The sequence below is a fragment of the Ornithodoros turicata genome, chromosome 6 (assembly GCF_037126465.1).
Source record: "Ornithodoros turicata isolate Travis chromosome 6, ASM3712646v1, whole genome shotgun sequence".
NCBI lineage: Eukaryota > Metazoa > Arthropoda > Arachnida > Ixodida > Argasidae > Ornithodoros > Ornithodoros turicata.
The window spans coordinates 12927938-12954989 of record NC_088206.1 but is presented as its reverse complement, the minus strand read 5'-3'; the positions used below and the strand labels follow the sequence as shown (position 1 = coordinate 12954989).

Here is a 27052-nt window from a genome sequence, read left to right as displayed (position 1 = left end):
TTATGGGGTTATAAACATTGCATTATGTTTACCTGCAGGATGCAATGCAAGCTCTCATCATGGACTGCAAGAGTCCGGCACTCCATCATGTTAAGAACATGGAGAACTTCCTCAATCGATGTGAGACTGTTGCCCTTATTTGCCTTTATTATTTCTCGTTCGTATCTCAAACACCTCTCATTCCTTCCCAGACAAAGAAGCAGTTTCTGCCATTGCTCAGTGCAGGTTAAAGTACAATGACTTTAATGTCATCAAGACAATAGGAAGAGGAGCCTTTGGTGAGGTGCAACTGGTAAGGCTGTTGCATCTTTGCAAAATATAAGATACGTAGAAACAAACTTCAAAATTAACTTAAAGTTCAACTTGTAGAAAGCTGATGTTAAGAAGCAGATAACTATTGTTTGTGATGTGAGCAACATTATAAAAACAGTTTGGATCGTCGTCCTTGAACGTTCCCCTCTCCCTTTTGTGCACTTGTGAACTGGAGTTTGATGCTCTGCCCAATGCTCTTAGGGGATGAATACACTATGCAAGTAGTATAGCAGTTGATGCAGCTCCCCAGTTTCCCCCTCTCCCCTATTGCCCGTGGAGCAACCACATTGCTCCAAATCCGAAATAAAGTGGTAATGTTTCGAGGTTGAGGCACACATGGTTTCTTCTGTGGATCCAGGATGCTCTGCAAATATGCTGTTATTGCTGCCTTGTGATTGGACGAACACTTAAGTCACATGGTTGCCCCAAACTTTACCCCCTCCCCTGAACAAACTGTTGAAGTTTTCTTTTGTCACTGGGTGTTTCATACTATTATAATTTTGCAGACTGTTGTTGACTGAAAGAAAGTAATATGTAATGATGATAACAGATAATAACAGGACAGCTAATTAATGATAATGCTGTTATTAACTCTTCTAGTACTTGAATGTAAGCAAATTAAGAGTGCAGTTTCAGTACATTTCAGGAAACAAGAGAACATTTCTAACTTACCATATTTCACAGTCGTCCAAACAAACACCTCCAAAACAAGCTCAACTTGAATGAATGAATCTACATCACTAGCATTTCGTGATGGTGCACATTTACAGTTTCGCAAATTTAAACTCCTAGAAAACCATTTCCCCCCCACAAAATAAGCACTGCGTTGTTAGTCACTTGCACATAATAAACATGAGCAAAACAACGTTGTAAAGTCGTGACAGTGTCAAGTCTTGCGTATCTCTGCTTCATGCTCACATTCTACGTCTGCCCGTATTTGCAGGTACGACACAAATCAACACAAAAAGTGTACGCCATGAAACTGCTGAGCAAATTTGAGATGACCAAACGGTCTGACTCTGCGTTTTTCTGGGAGGAACGATTCATAATGGCACACGCACGATCTCAGTGGGTGGTTCAACTGCATCATGCATTTCAAGATGATCGCAGGTTCGTTCTTGGTTGTGTTAACAAGAAAGCACTCCAACTAATGTGTTTTTTTTTTTGTCTCTCGGATCAATAGGTTGTACATGGTGATGGATTACATGCCAGGTGGGGACCTGGTCAACCTGATGAGCAATTATGACGTTCCAGAGCACTGGGCTCGCTTCTATTGTGCCCAGGTTGTTTTGGCTGTTGACACTATCCATTCCATGGGCTTTGTGCACAGGTGTGTATAACAAAGTCATGTTTCTATTTTTAACTTTCTTTTTTTTTTTTTTTTCGTGATTCTGCGTGGTGTATGTGTTTTCCCATATTCTGTTTCGCATCATTTCGAGGAGCCCTGCACACGGATGACCCACGTTATTATCATAAAAACAGAAAACGGAAAGCCAGGGAAAGGAGATATTCATAAGTTCAAATTACTGGGCATTTTCCCCCCATCGAAATGCACACAACTTTGACGAGACCAGAACATTGGTTCGAATTGTGATATTTGGAGTCAACGGGATTGCGCTGTACCTTGAATCTTTCCCCTGTGTTTGTTCCAACATGCACAGACAATCTTGTGCTTGAAGTAAAGCCTTTTCGCTGATGGAAAATGCTCATATTTAATCTTGCATACCTTTTAAAATTACGATTAAGTATGCATTTCCTGCCCTTTGTGCATTGTAAACAGACCACCTCCTTCACCAGTGCAAAGGCCATTGAGGTGTTCTTCAATTTGAACTTGAGTGGAGTTGAATTGAATTGAACTTGAATTGAATTTGAATTTGGAAAAGAAGGTGCATTACATGCTTGATGTTGGGCACTGTAATTTGAGAAAAAGCCAAACCAACTGTAGGTTTGAGCATAATAACGAGGTTCTTCACACAGCATTTTGTTCAATCTTTAATTTTTTACCTTTTAAAGTACACAACCTTTTCTTACAACCATTGCTTCACTTACAACCTTTTCAAGTACACTTTGTCAAAGAAATGTCATCTTCACCCATCCATGAAATCTCTCGTTAACAAGTGGCACAACTTACACATTGTTCACATGTTAATCAACCTAATGATCACGATTGTCTCATGATGTGAAGCCACAAATTATCATTGTCAGTTAATCAACCTCATTTACATATTCGCTCCTCATAAGTGCCAGGCATCATATTTCTGTAGAGTATGGTCAGCAGTCGTTTTGCGATTTCAGGTTGCTAAGTTTTGAACTAATTATCATAAAAGTAGGAAGTGGGGTAAAGTTACCCTTGACTACACAAATATATTGAGATGCTACATTGCTTTGGCATTTTTTGAACATAAGTTATGCGAGTAAGCATACCCCTTGCATGCATAGTGTTTAGAGGAGTAGACAGCCTTTATTGTCTGTCCACCCCACTGGACTATGTGCAACAACATGTGTAGCTTTTTTTCCCCCTCATTTGCAAGGCAGCAGGGCATTTTTTAAAATCCCTTACAGAGTTTTAATAAAAAAAAGCTATAAGAGCAGTATAGATGTCGTTTTTGCAGTTGAGTTATACAGCCAGGCGTACATCCTCTTGAAGACAGTATATGTAACAACAAGACGACTAATTACCAAAGATTAATTAATTAACTCTTAATTAAGGGAATTCGGGGGAACACAAGATACCAGAATGGGAGAAAAATCTTGCTGAAAGACATTCCATTTTTAAAGAACTGTGAAATGTGCACTTGCATTGGAATGTCGATCGACAAATTTTGTTATGCAAATGAGCCAAACTGAAACCGCGAGTTGACTGCGAGTTCAGGGAACCCATCTCTCATTCCACGTGAGAGGGCTGCGTGCTTCGGAGCAATGGATATGATTGGAGTAGGTGATGATCTGCTGGCCAGATCACCCGCTTTTTCGCTGAATTCCCGGTAAAAGCATCGAAAGGACGAGAAGGACAAAAAACAGACGACACAAAGGGTGCACGTGCACCCTGTTTCGCTTTGTTACGCTTTCTGGCCCAGATAAGCCTCCGTGGGCAAAGGGGATGTGCACCTGAGGTGCACAGATTCGGCTAATTTGCATAGCAAAATTCATCGATACATATTTAACGGCATGCGCTCATTTCAAAATTTTTAAAAGATAGAATGACTTTCATCGAGGACTGTCTCCCACTCTGCTATCTCGCTTTTGCGAGACATTTCCTAATTAAAGAGTTAGTTAATGAACTTTAGGTAATTAGCCATGTGGTAGTTACATACTGTTTTTGGAGGACATCCGCCTGTCCGTATAACTCAACTGCAACAACGACATCTATGCTGCTCTCATAGCTTTTTTTACAAAAATTTTGTGAGGGTAAAAAAAAAAAGGAAAGAAAATAGAGCACTGTATAAGCTCTTACAAAGTGTTGTGGAACGTTTTGTGAGAACTCTTGTCAGAATGCTCAGTGAAATGATGCGCGGCTTGCGTCAAAGTTAACTTGAACACGGCTCCAGCCTGCAAAGTGGGAAGAGAGCCGCCCTGGCAGAGCCTATCAGAGAACATAGCCTTCATAGCGATCGTCACCCCCTCATAACTGTAAATGGATTATGAAAACATCCTCCGCCGTTATTTCTACTAATCACCACCAGGGTCTGCAGGCTGGAATGGCATTCAAGTAAACTCTGATGTGAGCTGTACCTCAGGTGGTGTTTTGTTTTCAACCATTTATGAGCTATCATTCTGCCCTTGTAGGGATGTGAAGCCTGACAACATGCTGCTGGATGCGTACGGTCACCTCAAGCTGGCAGACTTCGGAGCTTGTATGCGGATGGACGTTGTGAGTAATACCCGTGCGACCTTGCTTATTAGCAGGTGCAATACTGTGTGGAGGTTCTACTGTATTGCACACCGTGACATTGAAAGAACCTCTTTAGCTTAGTTGCGAATGCAATGCTTGCATGCCATTGCACCGTACAGTCAAACTCCTTTACAACGAAACTCAGGGGACAGCAAAAAAAATTAGCAGTAAAGGTATTTTCGTTAAAAAGGTAGTCTATTATTGGACCTATAGGGCTCCAGCGGGACCGCAAAAAAAATTTGCTGTAGTGGTATTTTCGTTAAAAAGGTGTTCGCTATAAAGGAGTTTGACTGTATTACATTTTCAGGGAGCTTATTCAAACCCTCTGTGGTGCTGGGAACAAATGAATATTGAAATGTACTGACTTACTGAAATTGTTTGACTGTATTGCTATGGTTGAGACGTCATAACTGCGAAGTCAGCTCATATATGTAGTTGGTAGCTTTATCAGTTTAATCAGAGGCTTTGGCTGTGAAATTTGAGCAGACGTTGATGACTGCTTGTCTGTGCCTGCGTGTGTTAAAAAGATTGGTATATTTTTTTACATCTCTCAGGACGGACTGGTGCGGTCGGACACGGCAGTGGGGACTCCGGACTACATCTCCCCGGAAGTGCTCAAGAGTCAAGGGGGAGGTGGCTGCTACGGACGTGAATGTGACTGGTGGAGCGTCGGGGTGTTCCTCTATGAGATGCTGGTGGGGGACACGCCCTTCTACGCCGACTCCCTGGTGGGCACATATGGCAAGATCATGGACCACGCAAATTCTCTTCGCTTTCCCGACGACGTCGAGGTTTCCCGGGAGGCAAAGCATCTCATTTGCTCATTCCTCAGTGATAGGTACGTTATAGCTAGATAGTCTTTCTTTATCTTTATCTGTATGTTGAAACTCTGTGAAATTTAATCATGCAATGTAGCTCTGTGCGAATATTTGGATTTTTCGAATACCGAAGCGGATAGGTGCATATTCGAGCAATGTCTTTTCCAAGCCTAATACTATATTGGAATAGTTCTGAAGCAGCACTTGTAAGCTAAAAATGCCATAAAAGAGGGTAGAGAACAATGTGAGTGTTGCTTCGTACGAAGGTTCCGCATGCAGATATCATGTGTATATGATTAGGGTGATGTATAACCGTACATGTTCCATGTATGTGTTCGGTTCAAATATATAACTATTTGCTTTGCATTAACCTCGGTTAATATTTGCTTTGGTATTAAGATTACTGTTTGCATATGATTAGAGCATGAAGTTTTACGGTTTTACCTGATTCTTCCCCGAATTGAAGGTTGCCTCTTTAGGGTAAAACCCGATTTTTACCCCGGAAATTGCACTCACTGGGATGTCTGCAGGAATGCACTAACTTACTTTTTTGGCAGAAAAATGCAGTTACACCACCGTTTGTACCAAACCACTATGGTTAGTTCGAGTAACTGAGCCCAATTTCTTCGAATTTAGCATACTGGAAGTTTTTTCTCCGGAATTCGCATGAGTTTAGTGCACATGTTTATCAACCCGATTTTTTACCCCCCGAATTTAGAAAAAAAATATTTCTCGAAAACTTCAGGCTCTACGTATGATGCATAATTAAGTTGTAATGGAGTCCGAATAGATGAACTAAACAAGGAACCATCCACTAAAGCAAAGATGCGCAACGGCCACGAAACTTACCCTGTGAAGTTTCCGATTTCTTTTCCCCTCGACGCTTCTTGGTACACAAAAAAAGAAGCTAAATGCGGACAAATTTCTACGCAGACTGTCGCGACTCGGTAGGAACGGTGTTGAAGAAATCAAGGACCATCCATTCTTCCGAAATGATCAATGGACGTTTGACAACATACGTGAAGGTAAGCTATCGCTGCCGTGTCTCTGGGCATATAATATTGGGATGGCCCTTCAACAGTTCAGAAAAGTGCCCTTCTTGCAAGCACAGTACTGTAGTAACAAATGGAGCATTGCTCTGGGTGCTGCACAGCAACTGATTCAGGCATGATGGAGCTGTACACTGGATATGTGTGGTCATAACATAAGCAGTAAGGACTGCCAGCATCTTCACAAACGTCTACCTTTGTGTGTAAAACTTTTTAAACTTCAAATTATACATAGGGAGTGACTTTTTCGGGTTAAACCCAATTCCGCCCGGTTATTCCCTCCCGAACTGACCTCCGACCAATTCGGGTTAAACCCGATTTCTCCCCGAATTCCAGTCACTATGAAATGCTCAAGTGACGTTTCCACTGAAGACGAACAAAGGTCGCCAGTGTAACACATGTAAGAATGGGTCACTTACGTTCCCAGCAATACACCCATGTGTGTCAACACTGTCTATGCCTTCGGGGATTACCGCTGAGAGGTCACGATCTCGCAGAAACAACAACAAGAGCACAAAAAAGAGAGATTAGGAAAGGACTTAATAGATAAGAGGAGAAACAAAAACACCTGATAACACCCGAAGGCACAATTATCGCCCGATTTCTTCCCGAATTACAGATTTTAAAATAGTGCCCGATTTTTACCCCCCCAAATCTGAGAAGGGCATTTAACCCGAAAAAGTCACTCTTTAATTATACAGTACTTGAGTTCAGTTTGTTCAGACACACCAAAAAAACATTGCATGAATAACACAAACTAGACAGAAGCCACAAGGCAGTGCACTTTATTTTGAAGATGTGTAAGAAGCACATGTAAAGTTTTAGTGCAGGGTGTCGGCTACCAGCGTGCCCTACTGTTGTTACACACACGTCAAGGTTGCAGCTGGTCTGACATGCAAATATGTAGACAAATTTCTCAGGTCAGGAAACTTTGCTTCTAATTATTGCATGTTCTTAAAACCTAGTCACATGTAAAATTGCTACATCCCACAAAAGCAAGAGGAGGAGGAAAACCTGATTGTGTTGCACTCCATTCTCACTTCACAATTCTTCAACACTTATCAGGTCACACAGTCGATGCCATCAGCTGCTTGAGAGAGGGGGAAAAAAGTTTGTGTTGCACCACACATTCACACATTACCTTTCGTAAATGCAGCGTCCACACTTTTGAAATTAACATTGTCATCTATGCACTTGGACATGTGAAATATTCCACTGGTAGATATTTCAAAGTGTCTGTGCTCAACCAACAAAAAGTCCTCCAGAAAATGATTTGGGAGAGGGAAGCACTCTCATTTTTACTCGATACAAATTGTTTCACTCCAAGAAGGAGATTATTGATGTGCAGACATGGCATGACAATACACCCATCGGTTTGCATGCCATGTCTGCACATCATGATGCTTTTTCTTGGTGCGAAACAATTTGTATTGAGTAAAAATGAGAGTACTTCCCTTTCCCAAATCATTCTAACTTCTGCTTTCAAAGTCTGCCCTTCCACCCAATATCGCGCGATTTTACTCTGTTTTACGGCTACTGAAATAAAACCCGATTTTTATCCCGTGATTTTGGAGAAAACATAAAACCCGAAAACACCGACCCCTAAGATACAGCATAGTGATGCAGAACCCAATTCCTTCCTTGTCTTAAGAAGTGCTTTCTTAGGACAAGGAAGGAATTGGGGTCTGTGTTTTCGGGTTTTATGTTTTCTCCAAAATCGCGGGATAAAAATCGGGTTTTATTTCAGTAGCCGTAAAACAGGGTAAAATCGGGTGATATTGGGTGGAAAAACAGAAAAGCACTTCTAGCATTTTAGATTAACATGAGGTGTGATACAGCTGTGCTGAGTGACCAATACTTAGCATTCTCCAGTGCCCGTAAGTGATGGTGATGCAAATTGGGGAGTAAAAATGGGTTTTACCCTAAAACACAGGGCCCTGTGTATTTAACACTACAGTGTATGATGTGTTTCATGTAACTTTTGCAGCTGCACCCCCTGTTTTGCCCGAGCTAAGTGGGGATGACGACACGAGCAACTTCGAAGATGTCGATCGAGATGACACACCAGAGGAAAACTTCCCGGAGTCTAAAGTGTTTGCAGGAAACCACCTTCCTTTCGTGGGGTTCACCTACTCGGGTGACTACAGCTTGCTCTCGAGCTATTCGAACCTGGACGGCCTGGATGAGGTGAGCGCATGGAGGATTTAGAATGTTGGGTTCTCATGTGTAACTTTTTCTAGCAGACCGACAAACGTGACAAACTACATACAAAGGTGGATGTGTACAAAGAGGAGATTATGAAAGAACGGTTGGCCAAAGAAGAGGTAGAGCAGAAATACAGGTGAGTCACAAAGATTTTATCCAGCAAGGTGCTCACCTTTCAAAGGCAAGCAGAAGCGTCTAAGGAAGGAACGTGGCACTTTCAAAGCACAGACGGTCCAATACTGTGGAAGTGTTTCGTTTCGTTTCATTAAATTTAATTTCCTTAAAGGCCCTTTACGTAAGGGCGTTACATAAGGGGGGAGAAAAAGGAACACATAATCAGAGCCGTAGCGACGGGGGTGCGAGAGGGGCAGCCGCCCCTGGCGCCCCTCGCCAGAGAGGGCGCCAAACGGCAAGCCCTGGCACTTTGGTTGGACAACAACATGAAGTAGGAATGAAGAGGATTTGAATTTACGGTCTCTGCAATGCAAATGGGCGTTTTCTGGGCAAGGCTTTTGATGGCAGTGAGGGGCGGGAGGGGGGGGGTGCTTCAGATTTGCCCTGCCCCGGGTGCGAACTTGCCTCGCGACGGCTTTGCACATAATAGGAATATTTACACAAGTTTGAGTTTAAATAGTGTAAGTGTTGAGTGAAGCTTTGTTGTGATGCCAGCCTGCTGGGCACGGCTATTTCTATGCTAATGGAATACAGAGAGATAAACAGCATTATGTATGTAATGACAAAAAATATTTTTGGACGAAACTTTGAAAACTTTATGCAGTCCAGCCCATTTTATTGCAATCTTCAATATAACGATAACTCCGATATTACGACCAAATTGCTGGTTCTACTCAGCTCACCCATTGAAGTACATGCGGGCAAGGCATCGATATAACGATCGCCGTTGAAGCATTTGCTTGCGTATAGTGATCAGAACTCTCCCGGTGGCCAGTGAAACGCATGGAAAGACACATTGCTTGACGGATTTTGTACCGGAGCAAAACCTCGTTGCTAAGTACCGCGCCTTCCAAAATGCGATTTGGCAGACAGCTGTGTCTGTCACCAACACACGCGTCGACGAGTTATCTGTGGATGAGGAGCGTTCTATGGGCAGTGTCATTCCGATAGTTATAATTATGATGACTATCGAATGGATGATGCTATCGACCACAAAACGTGCAGAGTTATCGGTGTTCAGATACCTCACGTGTTACCTGCGGTGATGTGTTGTCCTTGGAAAAGCTTTTGCCCCAAAGCTGTGTCAATTTACAGCTAGATAAAAAAGAGTTTGTGCATTTTCGCAAAATTTATATTTTGACAGTAAAAGTAAAAATGATCGTTCTACGGGGTACATCGTTGCACGAGGGATCGTTTTGCGCAGGTGTTACTGTACTTACTAGTAGTTCTCCAATTACAGACTGATACTCAAGCAGCTGGAAAGCAGATCAGATCAAGGAGAACAGCTAGCACAGAGAACAGCAGAAAACAGGGAGCTCAACAAACGGATCACACTTCTTTCTCATGATGCCAAAGAAGTATGGCCTGCTTTGCTTTGCTTTACTTTACTTTACTTTACTTTGCTTTACTATAAAGTGGTTTCTTTGGTGGTCTTAATAATTCAGGCATTCACTAGGCAAGAAGTTTAGGGCATATTTCGTAGGACCTTAATTTTGTGATGCATGTTCTGTGATGTTGCATTTTGGCACCCCTCTGAGTCAGAATGCTGGAAGGCCGAGGCTTCGGCAGGATATTGGCAACTTTCAGTACTTCGGTGACATCCACGTGGAGAGGATTGTACTCTTCATTGGCGAATTTGACATCGATGACTAAGCATACATTATCAAGTTGAGAACGAGGGTCAAATTAAATAATGACGTTCAGATGAGCGTGGAATCTGTGTTGAGTGGTGTAAATGTCAGCAAAATGTGCTAAACTTGTATTAAAATAGTGGGCCAGTTCGACTTATTGAAACTCATTTGTTGCAAATTACGATATTCGTGGTACTTTCCTGTCGCAGATAATTATATTTTGTGGGACATTATTTCGTGGGACATTAATTAATTTCAGGAAAAATTAGAGTCACAAAAATTTCGAACATTAGGTCCTACTTACTAGGTCTCGCGTTAGGCCCTAGTTACTACTTTTACAGTAAGTTCATGTTGCAGCGCGGCGGTGTCATTTTAACGCCCTGCTTCGTTCCTTTTCGTGCCTAGATGCAACGCAAGTATGAAAATGAAACTGAGCACAGACGGAAGGCTGAAGCAAAATTACAAGAACTGTGGTCAAAACTTGAGAGCGAACAAGGTGCCCGTGCACAGCTGTTGTCCTCCTCTCAGGCGGCTTCAGAGAAAGCTGCGGGTCTCGAGCGGCAGCTTTGGGAGCTCAACGAGAAGCTCAAACACGAAGGCGACACCGTCATGAAGCTGAAGAAGGCAAATGCGGAACTTTCCATCACCGTCGCTGCTCGGGACCGAACCTGCCAGGAACTGCAGGACACTGCCGTATCTCTGCGGGGGCAGCTCAGCTCGCAGGAACGGGACATGGCTAACCTGCAGATCCAGCTGGAGCAGGAAAAGAACAGCTGGAACGCTCAAGGAAGGGATCTCGAGGGCCGTAAGCAGGCCCTGCAGCTTGAGCTGGAGAGGCTGCGCGAGAGGGAAGCGCAGGCGCAGGAAGATACGCAGAGGTTTTCGCAGGCCCTCATTGAAGCCGAGAAGCAACGCGCTCTGCTCGAGCTCGAGCTGCGGAATTCGCAGAACAGGCTGGAGAGGGAGTTGGAGGCCAGAAGGGTGGACCTAGATCAAAAGCAGCGTCTGCTAAGCGAAGGTGCAGCTGCGGAAGCCCTCAAAGCGAAATTAGGAGAGGAACGTGCAGCCAGGCACCAGGCTGATGCCTTGGCGCAGGACCGCGAGAGGCAGATGTCAATGTTGGCTGTCGACTATCGTCAGCTGCAGCAGCAGTTGCAACGGCTGCAGGGTGACCACAGGCAGGAAACTGAGAAGGTAAGGCATCGTTATGCTGGAAGGAATACAGTGCATAAGAGAGTCATTATACTGTAGGTACAAGCTCTGCAAGCACAGTTAGACGAAGAATCGCGGCGAAGGGGACAGATGGTGCAGCAGGTGCAGCAGCAGGTGCAGGAACTCAACCGACTGAAGGAGAAGGAGAGACAGACGCAGACACAACTCAGCGAGGCACGCAAAGCGCAGAGCGAAGCACAGGAGGAGCTTGCACGGTTGAGAGCAGCTCGAGCAGTCGACGATCTGCAGACTAAAGAATTGCAGGACCAGCTGGAGGCTGAGCAGTACTTCTCAGTGAGTAATGTCAATATAACGGGCATCTTGGGGAAGCTCAAGAACAAGTTTGACCTGCTGATACTAATGTAAAGTAAACTAACATGCTCGTATAGGACGGGCATTTTTTAGGGAAAAAAAAAGGGAAAAATCAGGGAAATCAACATGTGTTCTAAATTCATGTGAATTCGGGTGGAAAAACTTTCATTATGCTAAATTCGGGGAGAAATCGAGCTCTATTACTTAAAAGAACTGTACTGGTTTGGTACAAATGGTGATGTAATTGTGTTTGCTGGCCAAACAAGCTAGTGTGCATTCCTACAGACATTTTGGTGAGGGCAACTTGCCAGGTAAAAATCTGGTTTCACCCTAAAGAGACCACCTACAATTTGGGGTGCAAATTTGGGAAGAAACGGGTTTAACTCTAAAACTTCAGGCTCTAGTCATAAGCTGGAACTTGCCCGTACCAAATTTGATAAAAACCTGCCTTACACATGGTTCTGCTAAAAGTAGTTCTAATGCTTACTTGTAACCAGTACAACTTACTGCAAAAATAAAGTTTTATAATTGCAGCATAGCTTGCAAAGCATCAGTTCTGGCTCGACATTTTTCTGTTATTTTCCTTCAAGTGGAATTTGCCCATAAAATTAACCATAATCTTTCAGCTTGCAAAATATGCGAAAAGTAGGGACCAGTGCAGGCTCACTGTCCTGAACCTGACCCATGCCACTCTTATCATTCAGACGCTGTACAAGACTCAAGTGAAGGAGCTCAAAGAAGAAACAGAAGAGCGTACTCGCACCATCCAGGAGTTGGAGGAGAAACGGCAAAATTTGGTTCGCCAGGTAGAGATGGCCACAGCGCGGGCGGACTCCCTCGAGCTGCACCGGTCTGTCCTGGAAGACACTGCGGCGAGCCTCGAGAAGGAACACGCAGTTCGAGAACTCGAACTTGAGCAGCTCCACAAGCAACTGTCCAGTGAACGTGTTGCTCACGAAGCGACGCAGCGCGAGATGTCTGAAGCCATGGAGAAGGCTGCAGCAGAAGCAAACAACAACAACAACAAGGTGGAGCAGCTGCAGAAACAACTTGGGCAGGAGAGGATGCTAAAACTGCAGGCAGTCAACAAATTGGCAGAGGTCATGAACCGTAAGGACCTGTCCCCACGTGGGAAGGGATCCAGCAACGACCTGCGGAGAAGGGACCGCGAGTGCAGGAAACTGCAGCAGGAGCTCTCGCAGGAGAGGGAGAAGTATTCCCAGATGGTTGCACGTTACCAAAAGGATATGGCTGAAATGCAGGTAGGGTGTGGGTCCTTCCAGTCCGCTGTATGGCGCAGCTAAACAGTGTTACACTTGCCACATATGTGCACATTCTTTGTACAAATGGAGGGAGTTGTTGCCATAAATGTGTCAGAAGTTTACTCCACATTTTTTTCTTGTGAAAGAGGCACACTTTTTAACTAGGTAGGTATAAATGATGTGCTAATGCAGTGTGTGATGGTGTGTGCAGCTAAATGGAACGATGTATCAGTTTTAGGGCTGTGCAAATATTGGGGCTCTTTGAACGCTTAAGGGAATACAATCGTGTGTTTGTCTCAGATTTCAAATCGGATGTAGAATTCTAGCGCACAATTTCGAAGCAGTCTCTCATCCAGACCACATAGTTCTGAAGCTCCACACCAAAGCCCCAAAATGCCAAGTGTGTGCTGATTCATACGAAAAGCTGTGTGTGTGCATATATCACATATATATGCTGCACATCCACATACACGCTGTACATATATTCAGGAAGGGAGTTGCCTCAGGACAGAAGCCGCCGATATTTCGAACAGAGTCTGTTCTTCTTCTGGGCAGTCTCTGTTCGAAATATCGGCGGCTTCTGTCCTGAGGCAACTCCCTTCCTACATCTCTACCGGTTCGCTGGATTTCTACCCATCTATGTACATATATTCAGTTTGGCAACGTAACGTTTGCTTCGTATTGCTATGGTGTTAAAGTGCGTTATGGAATAATTATGCTTGCATACACACATACAGAACATCTTTTTGAACGTGCAAAATGCACATGCAAAATGATTACACTGTACTTGCACAGCCGTAATCAGTTTGCTTTTTAAGATATGGCACTACATTTTTCTGTTCTTGTGCAATGATGTCAAATTTGAGTTTTACTCACTGTGCAATGTGGCACTTGCAGGCTGCAGCTCACGAAGAAGGTCAGGCACGCGTCAAGCTCCAGATGGAACTCGATTCCAAGGATTCCGAAATAGAACAGCTACGGCGGATAGCTGCAGAAGCCAACATAGCACCTGAGATGACCCTCACCCAAGAGGACCCACAACGGCTGGAAGGCTGGCTATCTGTGCCGCACAAGCAGAACATTCGTCGTCATGGATGGAGAAGGCAGTTTGTGGTCGTCAGTTCTAGGAAAATACTGTTCTACAACAGTGAAGCAGACCGGGCCAACGCTGATCCTGTGGTGGTACTGGACCTCAGCAAGCTGTTTCATGTCCGTCCAGTTACTCAGGGGGACGTCATACGGGCAGATGCCAAAGACATCCCACGGATTTTCCAGGTAGGCCCGCTCTCATCATTGATGTTTCTTCGTTGCATCCCTAGATTTTTAGGGGCAAGTCCACTCCGTTGAACGTAATACTAAACGATGCATTGCAAAACTTTCTTGCCAAGCACTGGGTTGCCCTAGATAAAGGATGCAAAAATAAAATAATATAATAATTAAAAATTGAAATTGAAGAATTAAATAATTGAAATTGAAGAATTAAATAATTGAAATTGAAGAATTAAATAAATAGTTAAACATTCCTCGACCATTTCTTTGTAAGTAATTTGCATAATAACGAAAGGGAAAAAAAAGCCTCTTCCAGTGGCATGTACCGTCTGTTAAGCATCCTATCATGGTTGCCACTGGTCCTTGAAACCCTTGAATACCCTGGAATTTGAAAATGCCATTTTCAAGGTCTGGAAAACCCTGGAATTTTTCACAGTGCTTGATTTCACAAACCCTTGATCTTTTTGTTGTTCTCATGGAGCTGCTAGTGCGAACTCCGCTTATCCGGAGTCCAAACTATAGTTCCGAAACCACAGGAGTTAGCACTATTTGCAATAGGAACCAGCAGCAAAAAATTAACGGTCCTGTGTGGTCCTGTGGAGGCGTCGGTCACATTTGTGAACGGATCACTATTGTGCAGCCACCGTGTATTCTCTCAGGTGATACTACCTGCTCCTTTAAAGATTTTGTGAAATACTGAAGCCTGGTTCATCAACTGTTTTTTCCATCCCAGACAAAATAAATGACTGAGCCTTGAAAGGACATTGAAAGACACTTAAATTTTTGTTCAAAAAATCAGTGGGAACCATGTCCTATACATGTGGGTTCATGTAGTTTTGTAGAGGTAGAAAACATTGTTACGATAATTATTTTGCTGTGTTTTTACAATTTTGAAGCATGACATGCACTTTTGTTGTTACGCTTCTGGTAAACATGCCTCCTAGAATTAATTTCAACACATCACTGACGTAAACGTAACTGAACATTGCTAACGTGCGACTTATTGGTTACAGCTTCTTTATGCTGGTGAAGGCGAAAGCAGGAAACCAGGGGATTGTGCTGAACCACCTCAGCTGAAAGACGTAAGTAAATCTGCTAATCTTCTGAAAGTCTGTAGTGTACAAACAGGAACAGATGACCTGCGTAGATTATAGCCGTCGTTGCTCATGCGCCAGTAAAACCTAACTCATCATCGTCATCATCATGGACCTGCGTAAAGTCCAGAGGACAGTGCGAAACTGTGTGTTGCACCGTGGTTCCCCGGATCTTTGCTGTTGTCACGTATCTTTGGCACATTATTCTGTGTACAAATTTGCGGCGGTTTGAGGGTCTTTTTCAAGTTGATTGTACCGAAGGGAATTTCAGTTTTGCTCAAATTTACCGCATTCGAGTTAAATTCCAAAATGTTAAAGTGGAAAAAAAAAAAAAAGTCACTCGAACAAGCTGACACTAGATGATGTAACCCCCCCCCCCCGAGACTAGGGAACACGAAGAGACAGACACAAGCACGAAGTCTCATTGTCTCTCGAAGTCTCAAGATTGAGACTTCGTGTTTGTGTCTGCCCCTTCGTGTTCCCTAGTCTCGGGGGATTTACATCATGCATCATCTTCACCAGCTCGCTTGCTTCCTAGCCATTTTTTCATTGTCAAGCTGACACTGCAATGATTTCTTGTTGACTTGTATGGAACAACTTCGTTCTCAGTAAATGGCATATCAACTCTACTTTAACAAACAATGCTGTCGCGAATCGGCATACTCAACGTGGCAGAGAAGGAACACTGTGCTGTGTGCCGGCGACAATCGCCGGCAATCGTGCTGTGCGACGTACGACAGTGACTTGTTGTGTAGATAAGAAATAAAGTACAAAACCAAATATTTCTTATAATGTCATGCCAAATATCATATCACATGTAATCAAAATTAAACTGTCGGGAAAACATAATCCACGGACGACAAGGCCTCTGCCCAGAACACCATACGCGAAAGAACGTGCTTCCCGTGATTCTCGCAGGCTCTCGTAACATGCACAACAGATGGCGCTGCAAGTTTTGCGAGCTGTCTGTTGATGATACATAGTCGCATAATTTTGTTTGCGCAGCCAAGCACGCTGGAGCACAAGGGCCATGACCTCGTTCCCATCAGCTTCCACATGCCCACCAACTGCGAGCTGTGCCCGAAGCCCCTCTGGCACATGTTCAAACCTCCACCCGCACTGGAGTGTAGGCGATGCCGTGTCAAACTTCATCGCGACCACGTCGAGCTTCTCGCGCCTTGCAAGGTGGATCCCACGTCTGCAAAGGAATTGCTCCTTCTCGCTCAGAGTCCCGACGAACAACGGCACTGGGTGGCGCAACTGCGTCTGCGCGTCGATGCCTGCGGCTACGCGGTGTCGTCTGCGGCATCTGCGTCGCCGACGGTCACTCGGCACCTGCGGAAATTTCCGTCGGCGGCCAGTTCGCCGTCAAACCTCTCCCTGCAGTCGCCGCAGAGTAAGTCGTCCACCTTGCCGTCGCGGAAGTGACAAACTAGTCTGTCCCAAAGAAAGACGTTTAACAAAAAGGACGTGACCAAGGATATGGTGTGAAGGATTGTTTCCATGACACGTGTTACATTTTGTAAAGATAATGTTATTGTCGCTATTGTCATGTTCTCAGCCTGATGCAGCAATGTCGCGGAGTGCGGGTTTAACAAAGCAACGTTTCCAACGTTGCCACAATCAGAGTGACGTAACGGATACAAGAAGCTGCGGGGCTTCTGTTGAATTTGAAATCTTGTTTTTGAAGAAGAGCTATTGGAACAGGGTAGGCAGTGTGTAAACATGGTTCAATATTTCCACACAGTACTTTGTCGCAATGAAGATTGCTTTGAAAGATGGTAACACGATGGCTTTCCAAAATACAGGGTGAATTTAGCAAAGGTTGCATATTTCGATCGAGTCGTAAAAATATAAGGTAACGTCTCTGGTGCTTCAAATTTTGCACAGTGATAGTCATTCGCCCGAAGTTTTGTCCTTACTTTTTTTCAAATGCTATTGTTTTGTATAAAAAAAGATTAGAAACAAAGGAAATTCTCACCCCATGCATTTCCTATGGCCTATACCGCCCGCAAACCGCCATTTCTTCCTGTGTCTGCTTCACGTTCATATCACCACGTATAGGTGGCGTATAGGTGGCGCGGATACCGCTTGAAAAAAATATTGATAAAACTTGAGACAAATGACTAAGTGTGCAAAGTTTGAAGCGCCAGAGACGTCACCTTCTATTTTTACGACGCGATCGAAATGTGTAACCTTTGCTAAATTCACCCTGTATCGCCAACAGTGATTGAAGCAGAAGGCACATGAGTTGCCGTAGCTTCCGTCACACATTTTTATTTATTGATTGCAATGGGAAGTTGATCTTTTCCTGCTCCTGTCCTACCCCTTCGTGCACACGGGTGACAAGCACTTTACTTTGGTCAGTTATAGGACTGGAAAGGGGTAATGCATTTTAACTGGTCCAGGTCTGCGCACGTCATTGACTGAAATGGAGAAAGTTTACTTCTGGTCGTATAACATAGACGAATATTGTGAGTGCTTGCTCAAAATGGGTCAGTCAGCACAACGAGCAGTATTATGTAGTAGGAAAAGTACAACTACTAACATGTATGGTTCAGTATTTTGACAAAAGCCATCATGCAATAGGACTGCTGTACAGAAATTTGTTCTATGTGAACCATTTAAGTGTTTGCTTGCTCAAAGCACACATTAACGCAAATGCATTTCACTGCACGAGACGCCGAGTACCGTGCAGGTGTTGTGCCGAGATTAAAAAATCGAGTTTTTAGTCTAACTGGACGTGAAACAGAGCCAAGTTTTATAGAAGTGTTTTTAAAGGATGCAGAACTAACAGAGTCTTTAGAATCTGTGCATTTTACTATGTTCTATTCTTCATCAGCTGATTGTACGATGCCAAGATGTGCAATCAGTAATGAAGTCTTTTAAAAGAAGGGTGTCATTTTTTAGACATGTTTAGTCTAGAGATGATACTTTTCACTGTCAGACGGCCACATATACAGCTGTAAATGCAATGACTCAAGGCTGGCAGTAAACTGTTAGATACAGTGTCCTATCACAGCCTTACAGCAGGGACAGAAGATACTGAGCACAGAAAATGTTAGTTTGTTGCATTATGTTCTGAAAGTAGACAGTATGATGAGCAAGAAAGCATGCAAACACAAAAACCCGAAGACCCGAAGAACAAGATGTATAATATTTTCAGGCAAAAACACGTTGTGAAACTTGCACGTTGTGTTTACATTTCAGTGAAAAATTTTAGTCTAGACAAGAGCCTGCTTTGTTCATGGCCTGCTGTCATCCATGCCACTAATATCATTTTGTGTTTAAAAGCGTATATGTGATCCTCTGACATGGTTATGTTGCCTATTCTTTTGAGGGCCTGCCTGAACAGGTGCACTTTCAGTGGGCGTTAGAGAAGTCTTGTGGTTTAACTCTCGTTAAAACACAAAGAAAGTCTGCTTGCTCAAAAAGGAAAACATGGACGCCCGATTTGCTGCCTCAAGAAGTACTTACATCCTGTAGTTGTATTAGCACAATGCATATATGCAAACGGCCTGAGTCAGGGTAAATGTGTCCAGCTATGCCCCCCTGTTAACAATGTTGTTACAGACGTGTGCCATACACATTTTTGGTGTCACTGTTCGCTGCTCATAACTGTATGGCGCTGGATATATTCTGCATGCTTACAAACTGTGACGACATGTAAAGTGAAGTGCCTTTACGAAGAACACCCGTGCCTTATGCATTGTTCCTATGTGCCGGAAACCTGTTAGCCTCTCAGAGTTTAAAATGGGAAGAACAATATAGCATTGCTCTGTTCCATCCCAGGAGATCACTTGCTCATACGTTGTGCTTCTTTACTTGAAGTTTTCCCGCATGATTTTCGTGTGTAACAAGCACAAGCTTGGCAACCACACACCAGGAGTGAGATGGTTTCCACGGCACCCTGGGCTATTTAATGTGTAGATACTTGTCTTGTTCCTATGAATGTTGCTCTAGTGTAAGTATATATGTGAGTGCTCAAGTGAGGCAGTGTTTAAATAGAAACTCCTTTATTACATGAACGCAAGTTTCTGTCATCATATCACAACTGAACTCCGAGACTAGGGAACACGAAAGGACAGACACAAACACGAGTCCTTTCGTGTTCCCTAGTCTCGGGGTTTTACATTATGCATCATCTTCACCAGCTCGCTCGCTTCCTAGCCATTTTTTCACAGCTGAACTATTCTAAAAATCAACAATCTCGCAAACATAAAGTCGGTGGTTGTACAAAGTAACAGATAACATATAAATATGACTGAACAGTAATCATACAAACGTAAAGAAGCTTTGTACACAGTAATGTACAAGACAAAGACTAATCCATACTGCTTTCTCTACAAGACATCAACAGGAAGCAAGTGCATCAACATCGTTAAAGCAGCATCAAACTGTAAAGATTTCTCCTCGTGGAGTGAAAAATGCTGTTACCTTGACAGCAACACTTACGGAATGAAATTCATTGGTTGCGTCGCCTCCCATTGGTCCCCTCAAACGATTTGCCCAATCACCACGGGAGATTGTTCGTGGAAACCGAGGCGAGGCGAGAAGAGGGAAGGAGCGAATTGCAATTTCTTTTGTGCATAAATTACAAATGACGTAACGGATGAGTCCTGTTCCTTTGGTGTTGCTGTCAAGGCCTCTTTCATTTTGTGAGAAGAAGTCTCTGGACTGTTGTTACTGCTGCAATGGCAAAGTTGCAGAGTGGTTTGCCCTGAGCTACATGCAATTTAGTTTCCGTACAGCTGTTTGGAAACATTAACGAAAGCCTATAACATCAAAAAGGAACCCTAATGCTGCATGTTGCACGGACTAAGCACGCAGCATGTGGTCATCGCTGTCCTCCAGCTCATCTTCGAGAGAGTCCTCGTCATCGTCGTGCGACCGGCGACAGTCTCTAACTGCAAAGGTAACAGCTGCGACCGGCGTTATGAGTAGGAATACCCAGGTGGCCCAGTAATAAGCTGCACCAAAGATCCATGCTTTGTAGAAGAAGCGCATCAGCAAGACACTGGCACGTGTCATGACGCAGTCGTCTGCAAGAAAAGAAAGATGCAGGTGAGCAGTACTACTGAAATCAAATAATGACTGTTCTTTTGCTGCGCCGTAGCAGACGTATGGCTAAAGGGAAACTAAGCAGCTTGCATAACATTCTCCAATCGTCATGCTCCATGAGAGAACGTGGTTAGCAGTACCCCAATATGTAATCCCTTTAGCTCTAGCGAGTGTATTTACCAAAAAACAGTGCTATTTAAAAAGCATAATCTGTATGACTATTTCCTCCTCCTTGAAATCCAGCTATACATCACAATGTACCCACATGTAGCAATGCTGCGTTCGAGGCACAGGAGATCAAGGACATTGCAAGCTCCTAGCCAATGAAAGGCCCCATTGACACACGGCGGCAAGAGGGGGGGGGGGGGGGTACCGGTAGATTTACCGGTAGTATTAGAGCAATACAGCGCTGAAAACCTAGTGCACACACGAAATGGAACACTGCGGACTTTTGGTACGGTTTGAACCTGTTGTCATGGGAGTTTTCAGTGGAAAGGTGCTTAGAATTTACTTCACTTCCCAATACTGCTATAAACTGACATGTAAGTGTCCCGTACTTAAACTGGTTGTAAGGCTCAACATCAAATATGATGTGTGGCCTACTGTCAGGAGGGTTTCAGATGGCGGGGCCATGAGCATGAATGAGAGCAGTTTTTTTTGCTCCAATAAGTCTAGGAAAACTTCATTGTCGGCAACGTAGCACAGTGCATCGAAGAAAAGTGCACCTTGTATACTTGTTTAGTGCTCCTTTAATTTTGTTTTCTTCTCTTTTTTTACATTTAGTTACTTTGAAATAACTGATGCTCACCACAAATTAGAGTTGACCAAACTTGTCATATCGAGACTGAAATACATATAACTTTGAACAGACTGGATGAGGCTAAGGCCCGGTTTCACCAACGCCAATTAACATTTCTTAATGCTTAATTAATTTAATGCTTAACTCTGCTTCACTAAAGGGACCTATTGTCACTGAAACATTCACCATGTCACAAACTAACGTTTGTAAAAAAGAATTGAGTGTTAACTGCAAGTTTTAGCAACCCTTGATCTCGGTTCAAAGATAACCGGCGTTGGTGAAGCCAGACCTAAAGGAAGTACAATTCTTCTGAAATCCATACGGGTGCTGCTAATTTTCAAACTGAATATGGCACAGTTATAAAACATTGTAGAAAATTATTGTACAGGTTTAAATGAGCTTTGTGGATTTCTATTCAGACTGAAGATCTAGATTGTTTTGACTAGGTTCCATGTGGCAAAATCTTTCTTTACTTTTTTCTTTTTTGACTAAACATTCCAATTAAGATTACCTGTAAAGCCCAACAACTTTTACTGTGGCTCACCTGGCAGAGAAGTTTCCGCGTTGCAGCGTACAGCGACGGTTTCGGGATGAGTTTTGTTGCCCTATTTATGCGAACGTACCATTAGCATTGCCACAATGCACCTCTGCAGAGAGAAACACTTACAATATGTTGCACAAAATGCTCCGAGCCATAGGTGACATATCGTGGTGCCACGGCAAAGATAAGTGGCTGGATGGCAATCATGGCATACATCAGCGACAGGCAAAGCAGCAACAATCCTCGTGCGTATGTCCGCCCTGCACGGATACGTGCAACCTAAAAGCACACAAAAAATGGCAAATTATATTACTTCAACTTTATAGTTGAGTTCAAGTTAAGAAGGGGATCGCCAGTGCCTCTTTTCTCTATATATTTAATCCCCTGAAGACAATACATTGTATATACAGGTGTACATGTAATGATCGTCACGCTTAAAGAGAAAAAAAGAAAAAGAAGAAGAAAAAAAAAAGAAACCCGAACCTATCTTAGTGGATGAAACCAAGTGCATGCTCTTGAGAGTCGCCGAAGCTGATAGGTAGTATTTTGTTTTGGTTTTTCTAATTACTTAATTTTAATTAATTACATTTTTAATTAGTGACTTGAGAGCCAAAGTATCAATAGAGAAATCGTACAGTAAGTTTACATATTTTCGAATAAGGTGTCCTCAACGCGGTAGCCTTTATGGATTTATTTTTTCCTGCCAAAAAGAAAACTCACAAAACTTGCTGCCTTCTCGCACGAGGCGGTGACAAGGGTTATTTTCGTAGTTAGGTGTACTAGTAAGGATATATTATGAACTTCTCTTTCAGCACCTGAGGTGCCATTCTTAGGCTGGACACGACGATAGAAAAAAAAAGTGTTTCTCAAAGTGTAATCACAAGGTGTGTGCGGTGCGAAGTGGCACTGAACCTTACATAAATGGATTTTGGATCTAAATAGGGTAGCCATATCATTTGACAAAACTTCACACTGAATGCTTGGAAGTAGCTACTGGTCTCACCCTCAGCCAGAGGAACCAGATACCGATCCTCTGAATGCTGTATATCGTGCACAAGACCAGGAACAGAATCAGGATGACAAATAACACGTAGTCGAGTGGATACACCTGCAAGAAACATGTGACAATCAACATTGGAGACACTATGTGCAGAGCCTCGTGTCTGAGGGTTAAACCCAACAAAACCAGTTTTTTGCCCCCTTGATTTGCATCATTGTCATTTAAGGCATGACCCGAAAAACCCCGAAAACGACAGCTGAAGTGCACCTTTACCCACTCATAGGGCCACTGGAGAACACTAAGTACTTTGTGCTCTTCTTTTCGTGCTTTTCTTTAGTTTTCCACCCGATGTCGCCTAAATTTACCCTTTAATAGTACAGTGCCCAAAATAAACTTCGAATTTTTAAAAAAAACACAGGGGTCTGACTGTGCGTGCTTAGCTCTGGTTACTCACACTTTGGGCATAGACGAGCAGCATGTCAAGAGGGTTTGGCAGTGTGTGATTTGGCAGCAGGTATCCCGTCTTGTAGCCCAGGGAGTGCTCTATTTTGTCAATGCTGTAACAATACGAACGTAGGTTTTGAAACTGAGCATTAAAAAAAAAGTGACGATGCCTAGAATTCAACGGGCGTACTTGGCCAACAGCAGGGAAATCCAAAAGGTCACTGCTAAAAGCAGACACAAAATGCCCACTACAATCTCAACAAGTCGCCAGCCTCCTCCCAGGATGAGACACAGTATCTTTGCGCCACCTTGTGCTGCCCCGTTGTTTCCAGCATTTCCTCCTAAGAGCTGCAGAAAGGCTAGTGAGCAAAGGCTGCAAGCGATTCTTGACACGACACGTCATTCAACGAGCGGTACAGAACCCCACCTGAGACTAAAAACAAGTATACGATATTGTACGACTTTTAAAGGGGCACTAAATTGCAAAAACAAGTTCACTTCAGACTACTTTACACGCTATGTTATTTTCGTACTCATTATCATAATTCAAAACTTTGATTCCGTTACAGAGCTACAATCGAAATTATAACAGACTCTTTCTTGCTACGGTGCTAAGTAGTGAATGTCTTGCATTCTCTTTTGGTCACAGACTAGCTTGTGTCCTTGAGCAGACATGAAGGACATAGGATACTACCAACACACTAATGTGTTGGTAGCATCCTTTGCACATGGCAGCGCAGCATAGTAAGCTGCATTGTACTGCACCAGAGGAATAGCAGCATGTTGTCGCCAGTAATGCGACTGTCCTGGTCTGCCTTGACCAATGTCTTAGTGAGTCAGGGCAGCAAGCCTCTCGCTGTTGCTACCACTTACATTCTTGCTGCTGCTCTTCCCGCATATCAGCCTCATCGGGAATACAGCAAGGCCGCTACCCTAAAATCCAAAAAAGGAGGGTCTCCTATAACGTTACTGCCAATATTTCTTTTTTCGAAACTGGTACTTGGAAATAGAACACTCACCATATAAAGAATAATCACGGCCATCCCAATGAGACCGAGAACTGCAAGCACAAATCCCAATGCATCTTCTCCCTCTGCAGAATGAAAAAAAAAAAAAAAAAAGAATAAGGGGGGAAAAATGAGAAAGAAAGCGGACTGCTATCTAGAAGTGAATCCATACTGTTGCTTTTTAACTCTTCGATGATGAATTCAAGCTTATCTATCTCAGTTCCATTTGGTGGTGGCTTTTGTAGAGGGATCACCGCACTGTGGGAATATAAACACGATAAAAGATGAACTGAGATAATATGAGGTTTTGTATTTGCCATGATAATAAGTCTTCTAGCCAATCAGAACAGGAAGTGGAATGTCATTCATTCAGGTGCAGCACAATGCTCATATGATGACTGTGAGTTGCATAAAAGATAAGGCATGTAATGTGAATAGGCTTACCCAATTCCAAAGAGCAGTGCAGCCAGGAAAACAAAAGCACTCGTGTACTTCAATCCGGTACATGCACGAGACTGCCATCCAACATCCTTGAAAAAAGCACACTTGTAAGGGGGTGGGGGTGGGTGGGGCATTAATCCTAAAAAATGCAATAGCCGACCTCATCGTCATCCTCATCTTCAGCAAAGAAGTAGGCAAATGGTAGGAAGACAAACGCGAAGAGAAGCAGGAAGCTGTAGAGTACTGCAGAAACAAGATACAAGAAGGTATTACTTTTCTTGTAGGCTGAGCGTCGAAGTGAAAATTTTATTGGTTCAGGTTCGGACTAGAAGGTTCAGCACCATGGCAACACATGTATCGATTAAAACCGGTTTGTGATAAGATTGACCGGTTCGTTGTATAAAATATGCACAATGAAGCTGTAGTTACAACCTATAAAATCTTGCATAGTGAAGCATACGACAACGATTAACTTCATTTTTCTTTTCACTGCATATTTATAGCTTCCGGGGTGAACATAATTGAACGCATGTAACAGAAAGAGTGCAGGCTCCTTTGTTGTGCAAATTATATGCAACAAAGTAATATCGAAAATAAAACATATCAATGAAACAATCAGACAGTATCTTACAACGTAACGTAACATAACCTAGAGTGTAGGGTGAGCATCTTTGGGGAGACAGTATGTATTCGAGTCCAAAAAATACTCTTTCTATGCTCACTTGTGTTGCCAGGGCTGCTGCTCGTGTGACTGTGCATCACAGACAGCATAGGTAATCGTAAAGAAGCCGTAAAGTCAGCTCCGAGTAGCATTTAAAAACAAAGCGTTAAAGGACCCTAGATAGACAATTTTGATGTTCCAGAGCTGCTACGTATTTGAATCCGGATCAGCCAAAAAATAACTTATGTTGAACTTTCGGTTCAACACCCCGGTTATGGGCGCATGTGGTGTGCATCTAATCACCGTAGTAGCCCAAGAGCATCGCGTCTTCTATTTCGGTGCGAGAGGTGTTGCTTGCTGCCCATTCCTGCAATTCGGAAACGGTTTTGTCAAAATCGAGCAGCACAGTACGCACTGTTATTCGAATATAAATACCGTGAAGTTTCCGTGTGAGTCTTTCATGTATGACACAATAAAGATGTCGACTGGAAGCAAGACTGACGTAAGCAGTGCCACAAATAGTGCAACTATTGCACTCCATGTTGAGAAACGCGCTGTCCTGCGGCGCCTCCGTACCAGGTACAGCACATAGGTTATGGACAGGGCGAGGACCACCTGAAAGTGCGACACCCAAATGTACAGGTCGAAGCAGACGTAACTGGAACAACGCGTCGACCGGTGGAGCGGGAAGAGGGCCACCCTAGCGGCGCGGAGGAGAAATAATGGGAAAGGGTGTTCCGACTGTCCCCCTTGTGCTGTGGGGGTGTCCGCTTTGCTGTGATATGTTGACTCAACATTACCCGCAGCTATGGTTGTCATCGTCACGCCTCTTTGGGTTTGCGGCGATTATGTAAGGGTGTATACTGGCCGATATCGCATGGATACGATGCCGTTATCTCATTGATACACATGTAGGTGCTCGCGTTCGCTGAGTGGGGCATTTTCAGCATTGTGACAAAACAAATGAGGATGCACAGAGTCGCGTCAAATTTATTGTATTTGCTGTACACCTTCGTGTGTATCAATGAGATAACAGCATCACATTCGTGCGATATCGGCCAGCATACACGTTTACATAATCACCGCAAACCCAAACTCCTCGATGACAACAACAGCTGTGGGTAATGCCGAGTCAACAGCTCTTGGTAAGCTGGACAACCCCGCAGTACGAGTGGGACTGTAGAAACACTCTTTCCCTTTATTTCTCCTAAACGCCGCTAGGGTGGCTCTCTTCCCGCTGCGCCGGTCGAAGTGTCGTTCCAGTTAACTCTGCTTCGTGCTGAACTTCGTTACAACATTGTGTGTTCTACAGCTGCATTAAGTCGTGAGTACTCCCAGCTCCCCATCAAAATTATTTGATGAAATAAATATCGACTGATTGATAGGTGACAGCAATTATGCTTCGTCAAACTAACTGTTAGCTGCTTATTAACTGTCGAACTGTCATAAGCTGTCAAACACTGGCTACCCTTCTAGTTTCATATCGTAAGCTGCCCGCGCCCCACTCTAAAGATTTGTTGCCCGTCACGTATTGCCTGTCTTTCAAAGTGCTAAAAAGCTCTTGATCCTTGCAACCCGCCACTTCCTGCCTAATTTGACGGACGGTCACTGTCACAAATAACGTTGCAAGCGACGTAGATCTCCGTAGACAAGCACTCTGCACAACTCCAGTTTGAACTGTTTGACATGACATTTGCCGAGATACAGGCATCAGCAGAGGCTAGTTCGATGTCATTACCAGAAGTACAACGGTGAAGGGAATATATCCCGCTGCTTGGACACTCGCTGGGAGCAACATATTTTTGTTTTGATCTTTTGATCACATCATTCACATGACAATGATCACAATGATAAACAAGCACAGCACG

General features: G+C 43.6%; 2 protein-coding genes across 3 annotated transcripts in view; one reads left to right on the top strand and one right to left on the bottom strand.

Moving 5' to 3' along the window:
• LOC135399119 (rho-associated protein kinase 1-like) overlaps positions 1 to 19258 on the top strand; it is a 20483-nt gene extending 1225 nt beyond the window's left edge. The window contains exons 3-18 of one of the 2 annotated variants that reach the window (XM_064630834.1): positions 39 to 120; positions 192 to 292; positions 1256 to 1422; positions 1496 to 1642; positions 4099 to 4183; positions 4759 to 5042; positions 5956 to 6047; positions 8059 to 8258; positions 8312 to 8412; positions 9691 to 9808; positions 10487 to 11275; positions 11333 to 11587; positions 12310 to 12867; positions 13765 to 14142; positions 15150 to 15218; positions 16236 to 19258. In XM_064630834.1, coding sequence (XP_064486904.1) covers positions 39 to 120; positions 192 to 292; positions 1256 to 1422; positions 1496 to 1642; positions 4099 to 4183; positions 4759 to 5042; positions 5956 to 6047; positions 8059 to 8258; positions 8312 to 8412; positions 9691 to 9808; positions 10487 to 11275; positions 11333 to 11587; positions 12310 to 12867; positions 13765 to 14142; positions 15150 to 15218; positions 16236 to 16658 — 3849 coding nt within the window. In that variant the 3' untranslated portion in view covers positions 16659 to 19258. The remainder of the gene's footprint in view (positions 1 to 38; positions 121 to 191; positions 293 to 1255; positions 1423 to 1495; positions 1643 to 4098; positions 4184 to 4758; positions 5043 to 5955; positions 6048 to 8058; positions 8259 to 8311; positions 8413 to 9690; positions 9809 to 10486; positions 11276 to 11332; positions 11588 to 12309; positions 12868 to 13764; positions 14143 to 15149; positions 15219 to 16235) is intronic. The other variant, XM_064630835.1, reaches the window with a different exon arrangement.
• LOC135399120 (probable lysosomal cobalamin transporter) lies at positions 19225 to 27052 on the bottom strand. The gene is made up of 14 exons (XM_064630836.1): positions 26923 to 27052; positions 25620 to 25799; positions 25488 to 25551; positions 24684 to 24766; positions 24527 to 24612; positions 24255 to 24340; positions 24095 to 24168; positions 23949 to 24008; positions 23266 to 23423; positions 23086 to 23188; positions 22635 to 22739; positions 21758 to 21910; positions 21635 to 21695; positions 19225 to 20272 (listed from the first exon to the last, which is right to left on the bottom strand). Exons 1-14 carry the CDS (start codon positions 26980 to 26982, stop codon positions 20049 to 20051), a joined length of 1497 nt encoding a protein of 498 aa, XP_064486906.1. The 5' UTR covers positions 26983 to 27052; the 3' UTR covers positions 19225 to 20048.